Below are 17,281 nucleotides of genomic sequence, written 5' to 3' on the forward strand. Positions count from 1 at the left end.
CAAAACACACCGAACCGCACACACCTCAAACGCACACACCTCATCGAGAGGAGGATGCAGCATAAGACTGTATCACACAGGAACTCTTCACCTTCTTCTGAAGCAGACCTTCCACGGAGGCGAAGCTCCAGACGAACCATCAGCGCTGATTAGGGACTTAGACATATTCGATTTCTCACGCTTTATGACTCTGTATAACCGTTGCCACTTTACTTAATAAATCCAAGGTCCTCGTGCCGATAGACTTTATTACCTCTCCGTCTCATTTTATCTGGTCCAGTAGCTAGACAGACCGTTTTTCCCAACAGTGTGTGTGTGTGTGTGTGTGTGTGTGTGTGTCCGAGAACACCACAGGTGTTACAAAGTTGACTAAACAACTCAAAATGTAATGAAAGTAGACATCAGCAATTGTATATGTTCAAATGCCTAGTGTGGAGGATATCATAAGCCCTCGAGACAAATAAATGTAAAAAACAATATTTATGATTGATCGAAAATGAAATCGGTCAGATTTGACCCGAACACGACAGGAAGGTTCGGTTGACCCTGACCACAGAACGGCTCTTATTCGCTGCAGGGTCAACCAGGGTTTCCAACAACAATGAATAGTAAAAGACGTATTGCACGTGGCCAAACAACCTCCAAGTTCACTGTTTAGACATCTCAATAACTAAAATCATGCTCCTACCTTTCCACCCTTTATAATCCCGTTCAGGAGCTGTTGACTCCGTCTCCTCTTCACACCTTGGCCGGGGTGCTGCCTGTGTGTTTTGAGGTGTGTGTGTGTGTGTGTGTTTTGAGTGTGTGTGTGTCTGATGTGTGTTGTTGTGTGTGCACCAGGACCCAGCACCAGACACTGGCCTCAGCCCTGTTGGTCTGTCAGTCTCACAGGAGGGAGGAGCTACGAGGGTGTGGAGGGAAAAGGCTGAGACCGATGCCAAAGTGAAGCCCTGCCATGACGTACGTGTGTGTGTGTGTGTGTGTGTGTGTGTGTGTGTGTGTGTGTGTGTGTGTGTGTGTGTGTGTGTGTGTGTGTGTGTGTGTGTGTGTGTGTGTGTGTGTGTGTGTGTGTGTGTGTGTGTGCGCAGCAGCCAGTTGCTTAAAGTCCTGAGTGTACTGTTAGCAGATCAGTAGTTAATGAACCAACACACAAACTAACTTTTAATTGTACCCATGGCTGGAAGATATATTTACTGTTGTGCAAGGTTTTCATTTCCCCCTGGCTTAGTTACCCCAACCCTACTTCTCCGCCTCAGTTTCCGCCTCACTTCCTTTCTCTGACCAATCCAAAGCAAACATAATACGGTAACAAAATAAATACATGCATTGCATGAGCACCCATTGCATTGGGTGCTCTTTTGCAACGTGACGCAATGACAGTTCGAATCCTTACAATCGATCTGTTCCTACGACCACCACCTCCACCACCACCACCTCCAGGTCTGCCAGGTGAAGACACAACTGCATCCCTTCGGCCTCCCCTTGATCCTCCCCCTCCGTATTTTGTTTTTGTGTGTTCAGAAGTGAGTTTCCCAGACCCAACACAACTCGCACATGTGTGGGCTACCCGCCCACCAGCGAGCGATGGAGGGGACGAAACAACACTGCTGGGGGCGGGGGGGGGGGCACTTAGGGCATAAAGGACATTTAAATAAACGGTGGCTTTTCTTAGGTGAAAGTGTTTACCCTGAAAAAGCAATTACATTGCTACATTGTCTGTGGATTAAGTGTTAAATTCGAACTCTGGGCCCTATCTTGCATCCGGCGCAAGTGACTTAGTCACTGGCGCATGTGTCGTTGCTAGTTTACAACTGGCGCAGAGCGTTCTTTTCCCACCAGCGCCACTCGCCGGTAAATTAGGGATTGATCATGCGCCCCAAGGGGCGGTTCGGCGGAAGGAGGAGGCGTGTTCTGGCGCAAACGCTATTTTGCCGTTGCTGAATACCATTGCGCTACTGACCAGGAAATACCTGGTTTAAAGTCAGTGGCGCGTTGTTCAGATGCTATTTTAAGGGCGGATGCATAGCCTACATGCGCATGCGATGCATACGGATTGCTTGTGCACCTCGCGCATACACTTTGCTTCTCTCATCTACCTAGCCGCAAATTCTTGGTAAATTATTTGGGAAAGAACAGCTGATGCAGCGGTAATAAGTTGTACTTTTAAATCAATGCATCTGCAAACACCGTACAGCAAACACATATTTTCTTGACACAGACATCGTATAGGCCTACATGCCCATAACTTTTAGGATTGATGAGTATTTGATCGTGAAAAACATTGTTTTACCACGAGTGAGTGTTAAAAAGAATGAATGAATGCGGGCGCGCGTGTGTGCTCTGTTTAAACACACGTAAACTAAACACGTAACGCATAATACAATCAATGGCAATGTCTATTACCGCGGAGACACATGCATATTAGGATAGCATACAATACTGATAAGAAACAATGTTTATAATGTATTGCGTATTTCATTAAATAGATCAGTTACCGCATATCATATGTTATATTATTTACGTTTTCTTTGGCGAAATTTATTTGAGGACTCAGTATTTCTGAAGTTGTGGAAGAAAACCCCTTATTCCATGTGTGAATTAGGCCATATTATTTGGCAATAAACTGAGCCATTTGCAGTTTGAAATTCATGTGCATCTGTCTCAACGGAGACTGCAGACGCGCTGTCAAAATATCAACTCGTCCGATTCAAATGCGCTCATGGCTCTTAAAGGGGATGGGAGCTGGCACTCTCATTGGTTTGTTGGACGTTACGCCCAAACCACACCTACGGGTAATTAGGCTGCTTCAGACCAACCCTTTTGACACTTGCGCCGCGACGCAAGTGTCATTTATCCGCCTGTAAAATAGCGATAGCGCCGTAGAACCGCCCACAAAGCTACTTGCGCTTTGCGCTTTCGACTTGCGTTTCAGACCGTTAAAATAGGGCCCTCTGTGTTTCGCATATTTTTGCAAGATTGTTTTCAGCGCTTTGGACACTCTCCCTTCCTAGGGAACAGAAATAGGTTGACATATTATTCTTTCTCTTTAACTTCCGTGTGACACTTCTGTGACTTCTTAGGGGCTAAAAAGCCATTAGCACTCACTGGCAAACGAGAAGACACCATCATTGTACAAAATGGAGGGATGGCCCCCAGTAATAACGCCGGAGGGCTGGTATGATGAGAGCCCGTTCCCTCTCCTGCCATGTCGCAGACCCCTGGGCCACCACACATTCTGTTAGAAATACACAACCGCTGTCACGGTCATCTGGCCGTAGGATCAGAGCCCCATGGCCTCTGACGGATACCAAGTCACTATTCTGCTCGTTAGGTCACGGTCCACGAACAGAGGCACAGGGCCTCTGTTCGTGGACCGTGACCTAACGAGCAGAACAGTGACTTGGTAGCCGTCGCTGCCAAAGGGGGCGTGTTTACCTGCAGGTCCCATCTCCCCCGGAGGGCCGACACTCCCCTCTCCTCTGGCGCCCTTCATCCCGATTGGTCCAGCGCCGCCTGTGTGTGGGAGAACGACACGGAGGACTCATCACCATGAGGTCCTCCTCCTTACCCGTCTGTCACCGTCTTTGCGTCATGAGCGCGACCCTACTGCCGCCTTCTGCAAGTCAGGGTCTGCACGACGTCAGGGGCCCCCACGCCACCCTGTGGGGGAACCCAGGAGCTAGGGCCCCCACGCCACCCTGTGGGGGAACCCAGGAGCTAGGGCCCCCACGCCACCCTGTGGGGGAACCCAGGAGCTAGGGCCCCCACGCCACACTGTGGGGGAACCCAGGAGCTAGGGCCCCCACGCCACCCTGTGGGGGAACCCAGGAGCTAGGGCCCCCACATCAACGTGTGGGGGAACCCTAGCATGGCTATTGCCAGACCAAGCTCAATCGTAGATGGGGAAGCTGCTGTCATTTCCTTCAGCACAAGAGGCGTGATCAACGGGCCAGTTCAAATGACTCTACGCAATTGGCTGCTTGCCGTCGCTTCCCTGTCGTCATTGTGTTAAACCAGCCAATAGCGCTCCAAGGGGAAAATCCAGCTTGGTGATTGGCTCCTGCAAAAACATATCGGAAGCAGAAAGAAATGTGTTGCTCTTCTTCAGACCCTTCTGCAGGGCAGAATGGGCTGGGGGTACCCAGTCTAGGGGAACCCAGTAGGCAGACGCTAGTGTAATGGGCGCGAGGTTGGACCCAAGAACAACACAGACTAAGACCAGCGTTGGAACACTTCAAGAGTTTATTGTCCAAACAGGGTCTTAAAATCCACAGAAGGTACACAAGAATAGTCCACAACCTGAGCTAGCCAAAACAGTCCGACTTTCTAGCAGAGACCTCCGGGGAGGGAATCCAAGCGAACTGGAGATAGACAAGGGGCGAAGGCTGTTTGGATGGAAAGCCAGGAGCGGATCATGACAGTACAGAGCTGGCAGTAGGATGGAAAGCCAGGAGCGGATCATGACAGTACAGAGCTGACAGTAGGATGGAAAGCCAGGAGCGGATCATGACAGCTAGACACCTCTCGTATGAGAACACACCTTTTAGATCCTCGGGGGCCCCGATGCCCTGGCATCCCCGGGTGGCCCCGGGGCCCGTCCTGGCCCGGGTGCCCTTGGGGTCGGTTCCCCCCCTCCAGCCTCCAACCTTCACACTGACAACCTCCGGACGGAGTGACCAGCTGGAGGAGCTGAGAGAACTGAGCTCAGCCAGCTCCTTCTTCCAATTAGCAGACACTTCACAGCCACCATGTTTAGGTTAACAGATAATTAGCCATGGAGAAGAGGTTTTCTTTGAGTGCAGCTGTATTGAACGCAATGCTTTGTTGTGTTTCCCTGTTACTGATGAGAATATTTTGACTTGATAAAACCTTAATTTCGCTAAACCCCCTCAGTTTGACACGGAGTTGGATAGACCACTCAGTTCCTCACCATCTTTAAATGATCTGAAATAATTCCTCGTAATTATGTGTGCTTGTGTACAGGGTTGACACTTTTTAGTAAGATACATCTCAAACACATTTCAAGGACAAATTCAGGGTTCATCCCAACAATAGTGGAGCGTTGCTTGTAGCACTCACCCAACTGCATGATGATGTGCAGTGGCAGCAAGTAACCTTTGCCTGAGCTTGAATCCGGGTTTGCTTAAAGGTCCCATGACATGAAAATCTCACTTTGGGAGGTTTTCTAACATAAATATGAGTTCCCCTAGCCTGCCTATGGTCCCCCAGTGGCTAAAACTTGCGTTTGGTGTAAAACTAGCACTAGCTGTTCTGCTCGCCTTTGAAAAAATGGAGGCTCAAGCGCGCTGATTTGGAATGTCTGTGCTCATGACGTCATCAGGAATCTCAGCTCCTCCCCTTACTCTGCCTGGCCCGCCCAGAGACGTTGGCCCGCCAATGAGACTCGACCGTGCGAGCGCCACATGTGTGTGTGTGTGTGTGAATACACACACTGTAACGCAAGTGTTTCTTGTCGGTTCTTTGACGTGTCTTGTATTTCCACAACGAGACTGTCGTGGGGGTTATCTAAGCCATGGTTGAGAAGGAATTGGGGGAAAGGAACTTTGGTTTGACTCGCTGAAGTACATGAACTGCGACATGCCGCCGGTTGCCGCGAGGCACCATCGCCCGGCAGCGGGCAGCCGGCCGCAGGCAGCGCGCGGTTCAGTCGACTTCAGGTTGATGTGAAAGTGGAAGAACCAGAGACGTCGCAGAACCCGACAAAGTCGTTTGTGATTCATAATATCGTCTGGAGGCGCACACAATATGTTATATGATATAGATATCTATGTATTATATGATATTATTTAGATATAGAGCTCCAGGACTGTAACGCAAGTGTTGTACACTTCCTTGTTATTTGGATAACCGTTCTGCTGTTGGTGTGATGGCGCATAACACGTCGGACTCTCGTATCTGGTATTTCTACAACGAGACTCGTATTGGGGGTTATCTCAGCCAAGGTTGAGAATGAATTGGGGGGAAGGAACTTTGGCTTTGACTCCCTCAAGAACATGAACCACGACAAGGAGGAGAAAGGGATCTTTGCCGGGCAGCGCTTATGCACCTCCGCCTCCGGCGGTGGTCCCTCAGCGGGGCTCAAGCGGGAGACATTCGCCGCCAACAATCCCTTTTTCCTCCATGTCGTGGTTCATGTTCTTGAGGGAGTCAAAGCCAAAGTTCCTTCCCCCCAATTCATTCTCAACCTTGGCTGAGATAACCCCCAATACGAGTCTCGTTGTAGAAATACCAGATACGAGAGTCCGACGTGTTATGCGCCATCACACCAACAGCAGAACGGTTATCCAAATAACAAGGAAGTGTACAACACTTGCGTTACAGTCCTGGAGCTCTATATCTAAATAATATCATATACATAGATATCTATATCATATAACATATTGTGTGCGCCTCCAGACGATATTATGAATCACAAACGACTTTGTCGGGTTCTGCGACGTCTCTGGTTCTTCCACTTTCACATCAACCTGAAGTCGACTGAACCGCGCGCTGCCTGCTGCCCGCTGCCGGGCGATGGTGCCTCGCGGCAACCGGCGGCATGTCGCAGTTCATGTACTTCAGCGAGTCAAACCAAAGTTCCTTTCCCCCAATTCCTTCTCAACCAGAACCCAACGCGGTCGTTTGAGATTCATAATATCGGCTCACACAGCTTTTGACCGTGATAATATATATTATATGATATAGATATCTGTGTAGGCTATATGATAATATTTAGATATAGAGCTCCAGGACTCCCGTGTGTTCTAGAATATTTACAGAACACGGCTAAAGGCTGTGTGCGCCTCGCCATTGCGATACATCCACTGTAAACAGAGCGCATGGTGGCTGCAAGCTGCTCAGGGCCACACCCCCACCCTCCTCCTTGACACGCCCACCGAAACAGCGCATTTGGGGGAAGCTCAATGTGCGACTGGCTCGGAGTGGCTGTAACTCTGCACCACGGCTGAATTTAGGGAACGTCTTTGAATACTGTGTTAGTTGCCCACTAATACCTATATTAAAGAATACATAAAATAGCATGTCATGGGACCTTTAAGTTGGATTCAAGCTCCATTCTTATGTCGCCCTCTAGTGGTGGTTTGCATTCAAAGCCCGGTGAGGGAATTCTCAAATCACCACTAGAGGGCGACACAACTCCTTTAGCATTGAGCTTGAATAGCTTGGAGTTGAACATAGCGAATTCTGACGAATTCTGATCTATTTTTTCCGTGTTCGTTATACTTTGCGTGGAATAGCAATTTCATTCTATAAAAAGCCATCTTCATTCATTGATTATAATTAAATCAGTTTGGAAAAATAAATGGGTGAGTTTTTACTAGGTTTAACCACAATGTTGGCCTTTGCTGCAAATTATATTTGATAATAACCATATATATATATTAAAAAAAAGGGTTCTGGCACAGTTCACAATTTAGGAATATCACTCTGTAATAACACATTTGTCCAAGAGTATTTAAGAAACAAACATTAAGAAAATAATATTATTTTAAGAAAATAATGATTTTTGTTCACTACATTACATTTATTTGCAGAAACTTCATGCTTTCAACTATGAAGCTGAACCCCAGATAGTGCTTCCCGATCACACAACTTAAAAATAGGAACTAAGCAAAGCAGCCGTTGTAGCACTATTAAGTGCTACGATATAAAAAGAAGAGCTGGAGATTATTTTAAACATATATATCAACATATATTTTAAGTGGTGGAAGAGTGACGGTGGACGGTGGAGTTGCGGTAGCTCCGCCTTCGGTAGCGCATCGACTCTGCTGGCCGGGGATCGACCACTGCTGTTAGGAAGAGCAGCACAAACCATCCAAACCACAGCTTTATCTTCATGTGTTACACATTCCACAACTAAAATGAGATAACAGTAGAAACACAACAACGCTTATGCTGCACAAAATGGTTTTACAACATAACAGTAAAAATGCAGAAATTCCATTTTATTCTCTCTTTATAATTATGTTTCAAGCAAAACTGGTTAAATTTTGCAATGTTGTCATGACAAAGCTAGTTGACGGCCGAACAACTCCGTTATTTTACACTTCCTCTTGTGATTTTTCATCCTTCGAAAACCTAAATGTAGCTATTCTAAATTCAACACAAACTTAGATTGTTCTCAGCCTCGTTAATATGAGCTGTTATTCTCAACCACAAACTCACTATTTGAGAAATGACGGAGGGAAACTGTGAAAAATAATTTCCTTTAGGGGACAACTAATACCTCTTACCTCACCGGCAGAACCGAGCACGTCGCCCTGGCCCAAGCTAAATCACACACCCACAGTGTCACCCGTGGTGTCCCCCCCTACCATCGCTATGCTGATGACACACAGCTGTACCTCAGAACCACCCCCACTCCTTCTTGCCCCCTGCCAGCATCCACACTGACCACCTGCCTCGAGGGGATAGAGGTGTGGATAAAGCGCAACTTTCTTCAATTTAACAGCTCTAAGACAGAAGCCATCCTCATCGGCACACCACCTCAGCTCTGCTCCTCACACATTACTAGTAGTGGTGCAACGGTTCACGGGTTTCCCGTGATCCGTACGGATCAACCATCACAGTTCGGGACACAAGTTATCCGCGGATCGGCTGATAAAAAAAAAAGTTGTGCGTTGACGTGATCAGCGCATGTTTAGAGGACAATTCCGGTATTAACAACATCTTCAAGTATCGTAGTGAAATACAGTTTCTGTTGTGTTTTATTTGACTACAACCAACCCCCCTTGCAATGAGCAATGAGTCTCTCAACCGAAATCAATGGATTTACGAAATGCCAAATAAAACACCACAGAAACTGTATTTCGCTACCAAACTAAAAAAAAGATAAGGATGTCTGTATTGCCTTGGGAGAGTGTAGACTCTAAACTCTCCCCAGGCAATGCAGACATCCTGAATTGTAAATCCAGGGTTAGGGATTATTTACTATCCTATCCATGTTAAAAAGAAGAAGGAATAATGCCTCAGATTGCAATTTTTTTAAATATTGACCATGCTTAAAGGAAGCAGGATTATTACCTAATTTTTCACTTTATTTTGTTTTTACACAGTTGAAGATTTTATTTAAAGTCACATTTGTCTTGTTATCTTTATTGTTGTTGTTGGTCCGAAAATGATCCGACCCGTCACTCAAAAACCGTGACCCGATCCGAACCGTGAGCTTTGTGATCCGTTGCACCCCTAATTACTAGTATCACTTTCTCCGGCCGAAACATTCCCCCTTCCTCATCTGTCACCAACCTGGGTGTTAAAATGGACAGGCAACTGAACTATGACACCCACACCAATTACCTCCGCAAGACCGCATTCTACCACCTCAACAACATTGCCAAACTCCGGCCTACACTCACCCAGGCAGATGCAGAGTAGCTCGTCCACGCCTTTGTCTCCTCCAGGTCGGATTACTGCAATGCACTCCTCATCGGGATCTCTGGCAAGAGCATCCAGAAGGTCCAGTACATACAATGAATACAGCGCTGCCAGGATCCTGATGAGGGTGCGCATCCTCACATCCCTTCACTGACTCCCTGTCACATTCAGAATTGAATACAAGGTCTCCCTCCTCACCCACCTGTGCAGTCCACGGACATGCCCCCCCCCCCCCTACCTCCAGGAGTTCCTCACCCCCCACACCACCTCATGCAGGCGTCGATTACGCCGGGGACACGTCCCCACCAGATTTCGTCAAGATTAATTTTGTACCCACCACTTGTAAAAAAAAATCAAGTTAATTTATTACGGGTCTTTTCAATGCCGTGCAACGCTCCGTTCACTTGCATGGGCTCTTCAAAACTTCCGGCGGTGAATTATATTTGATAATTCACCGTTGCTAAGCAAAATTGACTGCTGTCATGGAAAACAAAGGACTTTTTGCCTCTATTGACGTTGTTGGTTTCACTCCTCAAGTAGTCCGGTAACTTTTCAACCCCAGCGTCTTCGGTTGCTGAGCGACGTCAACGTCTTTGGCGGACTATTTCTCTGTAATGAACACTACGAATGCTGGTAACAAATAAATTGTAAAAAGACACACCATGTGAAGTAATTTTTTCGTTTTGGTACGTAGCCGTGTGATAAGCGGGATAATGTATAGAACGTCGGCGGTCATTATCGAAATTAAGCCCCTTCTGTGGGAAGCAAGACACCTTCGCTGCGCGTCGGAGTCCTGTTCGCCCTGTCGGGGCTTAATTTCCTGATAATGACCGGCATTCTATACATTATCCCTTACTTATTACACGGCTCTTCTCAATGCTGTAGACTGCTCCATTCACTTGCATGGGCCTTCCTAACGTTCAGCTGACAATTATTTTTGTTTATTACAAGGCTCTTCTCAATGCAGTGGAATGTTCACGTCCACCATATTGACCGCTCTCAAGGAAAGTGTTTTTTTTTGCCTCTGATTCACATCATTTGTATCACTCTACAGTCCGGTAACTTATCAACCCCAGCGTATTCGGTTGCTAAGCGACGTCAACGACTATGGCGAACTATTTCTCTGCTGATCCACGCTACGAATGATAACAAATACATTGGAAAAAGACACACTTTGCAAAGCTATTTTTTTGATTTTGCAAATAGCCATTACTAATAATACCAATAGGCTACTCTTTGGCTGGGATGATGAGGCATCAGAGAATCAAGTCATTTTAGCCTGAATACATAGGTAAGAAGCACCAGAGCAAGTTACTTGTACCATGGACAGTATCAGAACGATAACCTGTTGAACTAAATGGATGTGGTAGGCTACACCACGGGATGCATCTGCAGACCACTGCCACATATATAAAGTTAAGGCGATATTTATTGCTTAAGATTTGCTGGTGTTGTTGCGGGGTCTTTTGTGTTTTTTGTATTCAAGTGGTCGGCTGTTTTAACTTGCAATTGATAGTCGTTGGAGTCAGTCTCTTGTTGACACAAAGTGACTTTTGGTCATTCTTGCTTTGCTTGAATTCTGGAATAATGTTGGGGGGGAGTGGATGAGTTTTGGTCAGAACGCCTGATGTAGGCTAGTTTTGATGGAATGCGTGTTGTGAATTGAGAACAGCCAGCTCATGATGTGATACAGCGTTCAGCTGTGCAACAAATATTTTTTTATTTTTCAATCCGTGTGGCTACACACAGCACTACTTTTGTAGTGCTGTGTGTAGCCACACGTTGGCCCTTCTGAACTTGAACACACAGTTAAATTCCTTTCCTAGCTCCTCTTGTTTACGCTGTTAGCTTAGCCATATCATGTCACGTCCACATTTGATACATGGAGCAGAACATAGTGGGTCATATGTCCGATGCTTTTTGGAAACATTTTCTTCATTAAACGTGCCAGACAGATTTTGTATACATTTTATTCATTTGTAATTAGCTACATCGGTATGCCGTCTTTCAGAACCTTTCATTACCGGCACTAAAGAGAGAAAAAAGAGTGCATCCTCATTGTACCCAGCACTTCTGAAAATGTACTTCCAAATGCGTCTCTGTCCCCAGCACATTTCAAACCAAACTGACGCCCATGCCCTTCACTGTGCATCAACACACACCCTCAGACCACCTAAGACCAACCTCCGCACCCTGGGCGATCGGGCTTTCTCCGCTGCTGCTCCAAGACTATGGAACGCCCTCCCTGACCACCTGAAGGCCCCACAGACTACAGCTGCTTTTAAACTAAACCTTGAGTTTTTTTAAAACAGCCTTTAGCTAATTTGTCTTTTACTGTATATGTTTTAACAACCTTTTTCTTTATTTTTTTTTATCTCTGTAGCACTTTGAGATTTTCGAATGTAAAGTGCTCTAAAAATAATATGCATTATTATTATTTATTATTAATAAAAAAAAAAAACTGATTAAAGCGCTTTGAGTGCCTTAAAAGAGAGGGCTACATAATTGCAATTAATTATTAGATATTTATTTACAAGGTATATGCTAAATGACTACATTTAAATGTAAAACTGACAAAACAAATCAAATTTCCTGTTTTCCCATCCAATTATCCAATTCAAACAAAGTAAATTGTCTCCCGCATGTTATAAGTCGTTTGTGTGGGACGTCCTTTGTGCGGTGGACTTGCTGCTCAGACTAGCGGGTCTGAAGTGACGTGCCAGACGAGGCATGTTCTTCAACAACAGCTTCCTGAAGTGATTCTGAAACCGCTTACCCACAAAGGAGTAGAACATGGGGCTGATGCAACAATACAAGAACGCTATGTTTCTGGTCACGTACAACGCATAGTTCAACGCCTCGACCTGATCGCACTTCCGGTTTGCTTTGTCGGCTGTGGAGATCTGAATGGCCTTCAGCAGGATCATGATGTTATAGGGAGTCCAGCAAACGAAGAAGGTGAACATGATGATGAATATCAGCTTCACCGAGCGCCATTTCTCCCTCATGCGAGTGGACATGATCCGCACGGTGATGCAGGTGTAGCAGTACATCACCATGGAGAGGGGCAGCAGGAAGAAGAGGAGGAACTGCATGTAGTAGCTGACCAGATTCCACTGTTCGACGACGTCGGCGTGGTCTCCTGTCTCCTCACACATCAGGCCGTGCTCGCGGTGCTTCCGCACGCCTTTGAACACCAGCTCATTGAGACTGGCCAGCACACTGATGAACCAAACGATCAACGACGCCCCGATGGCGTACGCCCTCTTCCTGCTCTTGGCAGCGGACACCGCGTGCACCACGGCCAGGTAGCGGTCAAAGGTCATCAGGGTGAGGAAGAGGATGGAACTGTAGAAACCAATCAGATGGGCACTGCTGACCAACTTGCAAAGCACCGTGCCGAAGATCCACTCTGAGGAATGGTATTTGGCCAGGAAGGGGAAGCTGGATGCAAACAGGATGTTGGAGGTGACCAGATTGATGAGGAAGATGTTGGTGACGCTGTTGACCTTCTCAAGCTTGACGATTATGAACAAAACAAGCCAGTTGCCTAAGTAACTCAGGAGGAAGTTGATGTAGTAGAAATAAGGAATGAAGGCCGAGCCAAATTTGGTGACGCTTGCTGAAAAGCAGTGTGGGACGAGCCCGTCAACCTCGTAAGATGGATAGCTTGTGTTTTCGCTGTTGTGAAGCATATCCAAGTATATTTTATCATCATAATTATCCTTATGCTCCATGGTTATTGCTTGAACCTGTGGTAGATGGAAAAACATATTTATAAGTCTCATATGATTGAATGTATTCATCTGCATGGGTGATATGTTTTCGATACGGAAGGCTGTGCCCATCATGCATAAGCTGCTCTGAAGTAGAGCTTCAAATGACAACACAATTAAAACACTTTTATACTTAAAAGGTCTGGATCAAATATTTTGCAGTTAAAAGAACAAATGATAATAATAATAATATATATAATAGTTCTAATATAATATGAGAAATATTGAACATATTATTAATATAATAAGCAAGACAATAGCTGAGAGCTCTACAGTGACAGCTTTCAGGTATCAAACATAGTGTTTCGGTGACTGCAGAAATATAGTTATAACACACACTGTGCATACATACCTCACATATAACACTGTACAAATTAATGTAGGATCTGTTCTATGCCCAAATCATGTTTCTTACTCATTATTTTACTGGTTGTAATTGCAGCTTGAATTTGTCTTCTCCATTCTTTAAAATAAATGCGAATGCTAATAATTGATTGATAATAATAATGACATAATGCTGGAGGTGGACGGGCCACCGTCTAGTCATTTGAGTGTAAAGGAGAACTTAATTTTGCTTTGAAAAGATTCTTCTTAAACAAAATAACTCACCAATTGATTTCCGTATGTGGAGGAGTGGATGAGTGAAGAGCTGTGGGTGTTAGCATAGACATGAGGGTTAAGGGGAAGGCCTTAAGAGGAACTGAGATATCCTCCCCGTTTACATTACGCAACTTTAAAAGGACACCTCTCGCACATACAATGATTCTGGCACCAATACTGAACAGAAGCTTGGCCTGGACTCGATGTGTTTTACACTCATACTTTATAAAGTCAAATACTGATAATGATGTAATCTAAAGCACCGTTTGATTAGCACTTTGCATACAAATACGACAGCTTACTGGTACATGCTGACCCCAACGTGGTAAACATAACAAGACTGTTTGGCAGTACAATACATTGTGATGATTATCATAATTAATAATCTTTACATGGCTGGCTGGATTTAGTTTAAGATGTATATTGTAATGAGTCTGGTGATTTTAACTAGAGGGTACCCACATCCGCAGTGGAAAATGGAACAATCTTTATAGTAGGCTAAACAGCAATTCAAATATGTGACACAGCTATGCTATCTCTACATAGTTTAATACTGACCTAGTTTTCCTAGTCCAATATAATACAATGGTTTGAATCTATACAACAATATCAGTAAGTCATGCAATTCTAATGATTGAAACCGTAGTAAAACCAAATTAAAGTAAGCTCATGCATTTCAGAATATGAACAGATTTTTATTGTTTGAAGAAGACGCATTGATCATGCATCAGTGGTACTTTGTTCAGCCAAACTGCAATACTTCACTGTTCATGGGAAAAAAGCATAAAAAATATATCAAATTGACCAAAACAAGTACCCATATACTTCAAGGGTACACAAGATTCAAAATCGACATTTGTGTACATTACAAGATTCAAAATCCAAACATTGGTTGGAAAGGTTAATAAATAAGTATAATACTTAAAAGAAAAAGCCAACTGGTATCTTGGAGGTACATTATGTCACGCAATCACAGAACCGTTTTAATTACGTTCATTACGTTAGGTAAACTTTTTGAATGTCTGAAAACATTTCTTCATGGGAAAAACATAATTCCAAAGCCAACATAGGAACAATCAGCTGTTAAATCAACTGTAAGCAAAGCAAAAAACTTAAAACAAAAGCAGCTCCGGACGATTCATGATAATATAATCCCTTTGATCTCTTGGAGAGGGGATGTCCACACCGTGACACCTGTGGAACGGGTACAGGATTAAAGTAATGTTGGATGTCACACACCCTAGAGTTGGGTCGCTCTTCTCCAGTGTAAGAGTTCCAGAGAATGCTATCATCGTCACACATGATGAAAGAGCAATGTTGGTAATAATGACACATCGGTACGGGAAATGAGTGCATCTTAGGGTTCCTTCACCCTGGAAATGATAGGATGGAGTGGGGATCTGCAGGTAGAGGGTGCCGGCTGGATGAATTCAAACATGCAGGTTGCTGATGTCTTGGGGGTGGCTGAGGTAAACGGTGCACTGGATTGGGCATGTTGCCCTCTGCGTGATCACGGGGTATTGCCAGGGAAGAGGAATATCTGATTCTGACTTAACAGATATGTGGTAAATCACATCCCAGTAGCATTGGATTTGCAAGCACAAAATAGATTCAAACAAGCTGAACATTGGGTTTAAAAAGATAGAGGTGGTTTAGGGAAAAATGTTGAGGACATGCACCCTTGATCTTTGAATTCAAACATAATTTGTGTCCCAATAATAAATGGCAGTGGCATTGGCTTGAACACGGCTTCTGACGACCAACCCCGGAGAGTTACGCAATAGCAGAGCATGGGGGTGTTTCAACACTAATGGGGAGAGGCTGCTGAGTGGACACTTCTCTAATCTGCTCTGATGCACACACACACACACACACACACACACACACACACACACACACACACACACACACACACACACACACACACACACACACACACACACACCAGATGTGTCATCTCGTTAACAGTTATAAGCTAATCATAGATTCATGCCCAAAAAAACGACAAAAAAGCAGAAGAAATCAATGAGGTATCAAGAATTTTAGCACATACATGAGCGCGACCCTACTGCCGCCTTCTGCGTGTCAGGGTCTGCGCGACGTCAGGGGCCCCCACGCCACCCTGTGGGGGAACCCAGGAGCTAGGGCCCCCACGCCACACTGTGGGGGAACCCAGGAGCTAGGGCCCCCACATCAACGTGTGGGGGAACCCTAGCATGGCTATTGCCAGACCAAGCTCAATCGTAGATGGGGAAGCTGCTGTCATTTCCTTCAGCACAAGAGGCGTGATCAACGGGCCAGTTCAAACTCTGTATGCAATTGGCTGCTTGCCGTCGCTTCCCTGTCGGCATTGTGTTAAACCAGCCAATGGGGCGCCAAGGGGAAAAGCCAGCTTGGTGATTGGCTCCCGCAAAAACGTATCGGAAGCAGAAAGAAATGTGTTGCTCTTCTTCTGACCCTTCTGCAGGGCAGAATGGGCTGGGGGTACCCAGTCTAGGGGAACCCAGTAGGCAGGCGCTAGTGTAATGGGCGCGAGGTTGGACCCAAGAACAGCACAGACTAAGACTAGCGTTGGAACAGTTCAAGAGTTTATTGTCCAAACAGGGTCTTAAAATCCACAGAAGGTACACAAGAATAGTCCACAACCTGAGCTAGCCAAAACAGTCCGACTTTCTAGCAGAGACCTCTGGGGAGGGAATCCAAGCGAACTGGAGACAGACAAGGGGTGAGCAGGCAGAGGGGTCAGGGACAGAAGGCTGTTCGGATGGAAAGCCAGGAGCGGATCATGACAGTACAGAGCTGGCAGTAGGATGGAAAGCCAGGAGCGGATCATGACAGTACAGAGCTGGCAGTAGGATGGAAAGCCAAGGAGCGGATCATGACAGTACAGAGCTGGCAGTAGGATGGAAAGCCAGGAGCGGATCATGACAGTACAGAGCTGGCAGTAGGATGGAAAGCCAGGAGCGGATTATGACAGTACAGAGCTGGCAGTAGGATGGAAAGCCAGGAGCGGATCATGACAGCTAGTCACCTCTCGTCTGAGAACACACCTTTAGATCCTCGGGGGCCCCGATGGCCTGGCATCCCCGGGTGGCCCCAGGGCCCGTCCTTGCCCGGGTGCCCTTGGGGTCCGCGCCCCCCCTCCAGGCCGGGGGCCCCCGGCGTTCCCGGGGGTCCGGCCAACCCTTCACACTGACAACCTCCGGACAGAGTGACCAGCTGGAGGAGCTGAGAGAACTGAGCTCAGCCAGCTCCTTCTTCTAATTAGCAGACACTTCACAGCCACCATGTTTCGGTAAACATTAAAAAATTAGACCTTGAGAAGAGGTTTTGTTTGAGTTGTTTATACATTTATCTTTTAATCATCTGCCAAATTCGGGTTCAAATGAGAGCCTTAACCTGCAGCTGTATTGAATGCAATGCTTTGTTGTGTTTCCATGTTACTGATGAGAATCATTTGGCTTGATAAAACCTTCATTTCGCTAAACCCCCTCAGTTTGACACGGAGTTGG

The 17,281-nt window shown here is 45.9% G+C and overlaps 2 protein-coding genes and 1 long non-coding RNA gene across 8 annotated transcripts in view; 1 reads left to right on the plus strand and 2 right to left on the minus strand.

The window, feature by feature from the left end:
- Positions 1-877, minus strand: part of LOC132462372 (KN motif and ankyrin repeat domain-containing protein 4-like) — a 38,684-nt gene extending 37,807 nt beyond the window's left edge. The window contains exon 1 of the mRNA XM_060057866.1: positions 689-877. The gene's annotated coding sequence lies outside the window, so the exon portion shown is untranslated. The remainder of the gene's footprint in view (positions 1-688) is intronic.
- Positions 1-17,281, plus strand: part of LOC132462376 (uncharacterized) — a 53,150-nt gene that overhangs the window by 13,182 nt on the left and 22,687 nt on the right. The window lies entirely within an intron of this gene.
- Positions 11,348-17,281, minus strand: part of LOC132462373 (C-C chemokine receptor type 3-like) — a 51,305-nt gene continuing 45,371 nt past the window's right edge. For 4 of the 6 annotated variants that reach the window (XM_060057878.1, XM_060057876.1, XM_060057877.1 and 1 more), the window contains one exon: positions 11,348-13,046. In XM_060057878.1, the coding sequence (XP_059913861.1) occupies positions 12,039-13,046 (1,008 nt within the window). In that variant the 3' untranslated portion in view covers positions 11,348-12,038. Of the gene's footprint in view, positions 13,146-17,281 lie in introns of all 6 variants that reach the window. The other 2 variants (XM_060057872.1, XM_060057868.1) reach the window with 1 other exon arrangement.

Source organism: Gadus macrocephalus, chromosome 8, assembly GCF_031168955.1.
Source record: "Gadus macrocephalus chromosome 8, ASM3116895v1".
In the NCBI taxonomy this organism is placed as follows: domain Eukaryota; kingdom Metazoa; phylum Chordata; class Actinopteri; order Gadiformes; family Gadidae; genus Gadus; species Gadus macrocephalus.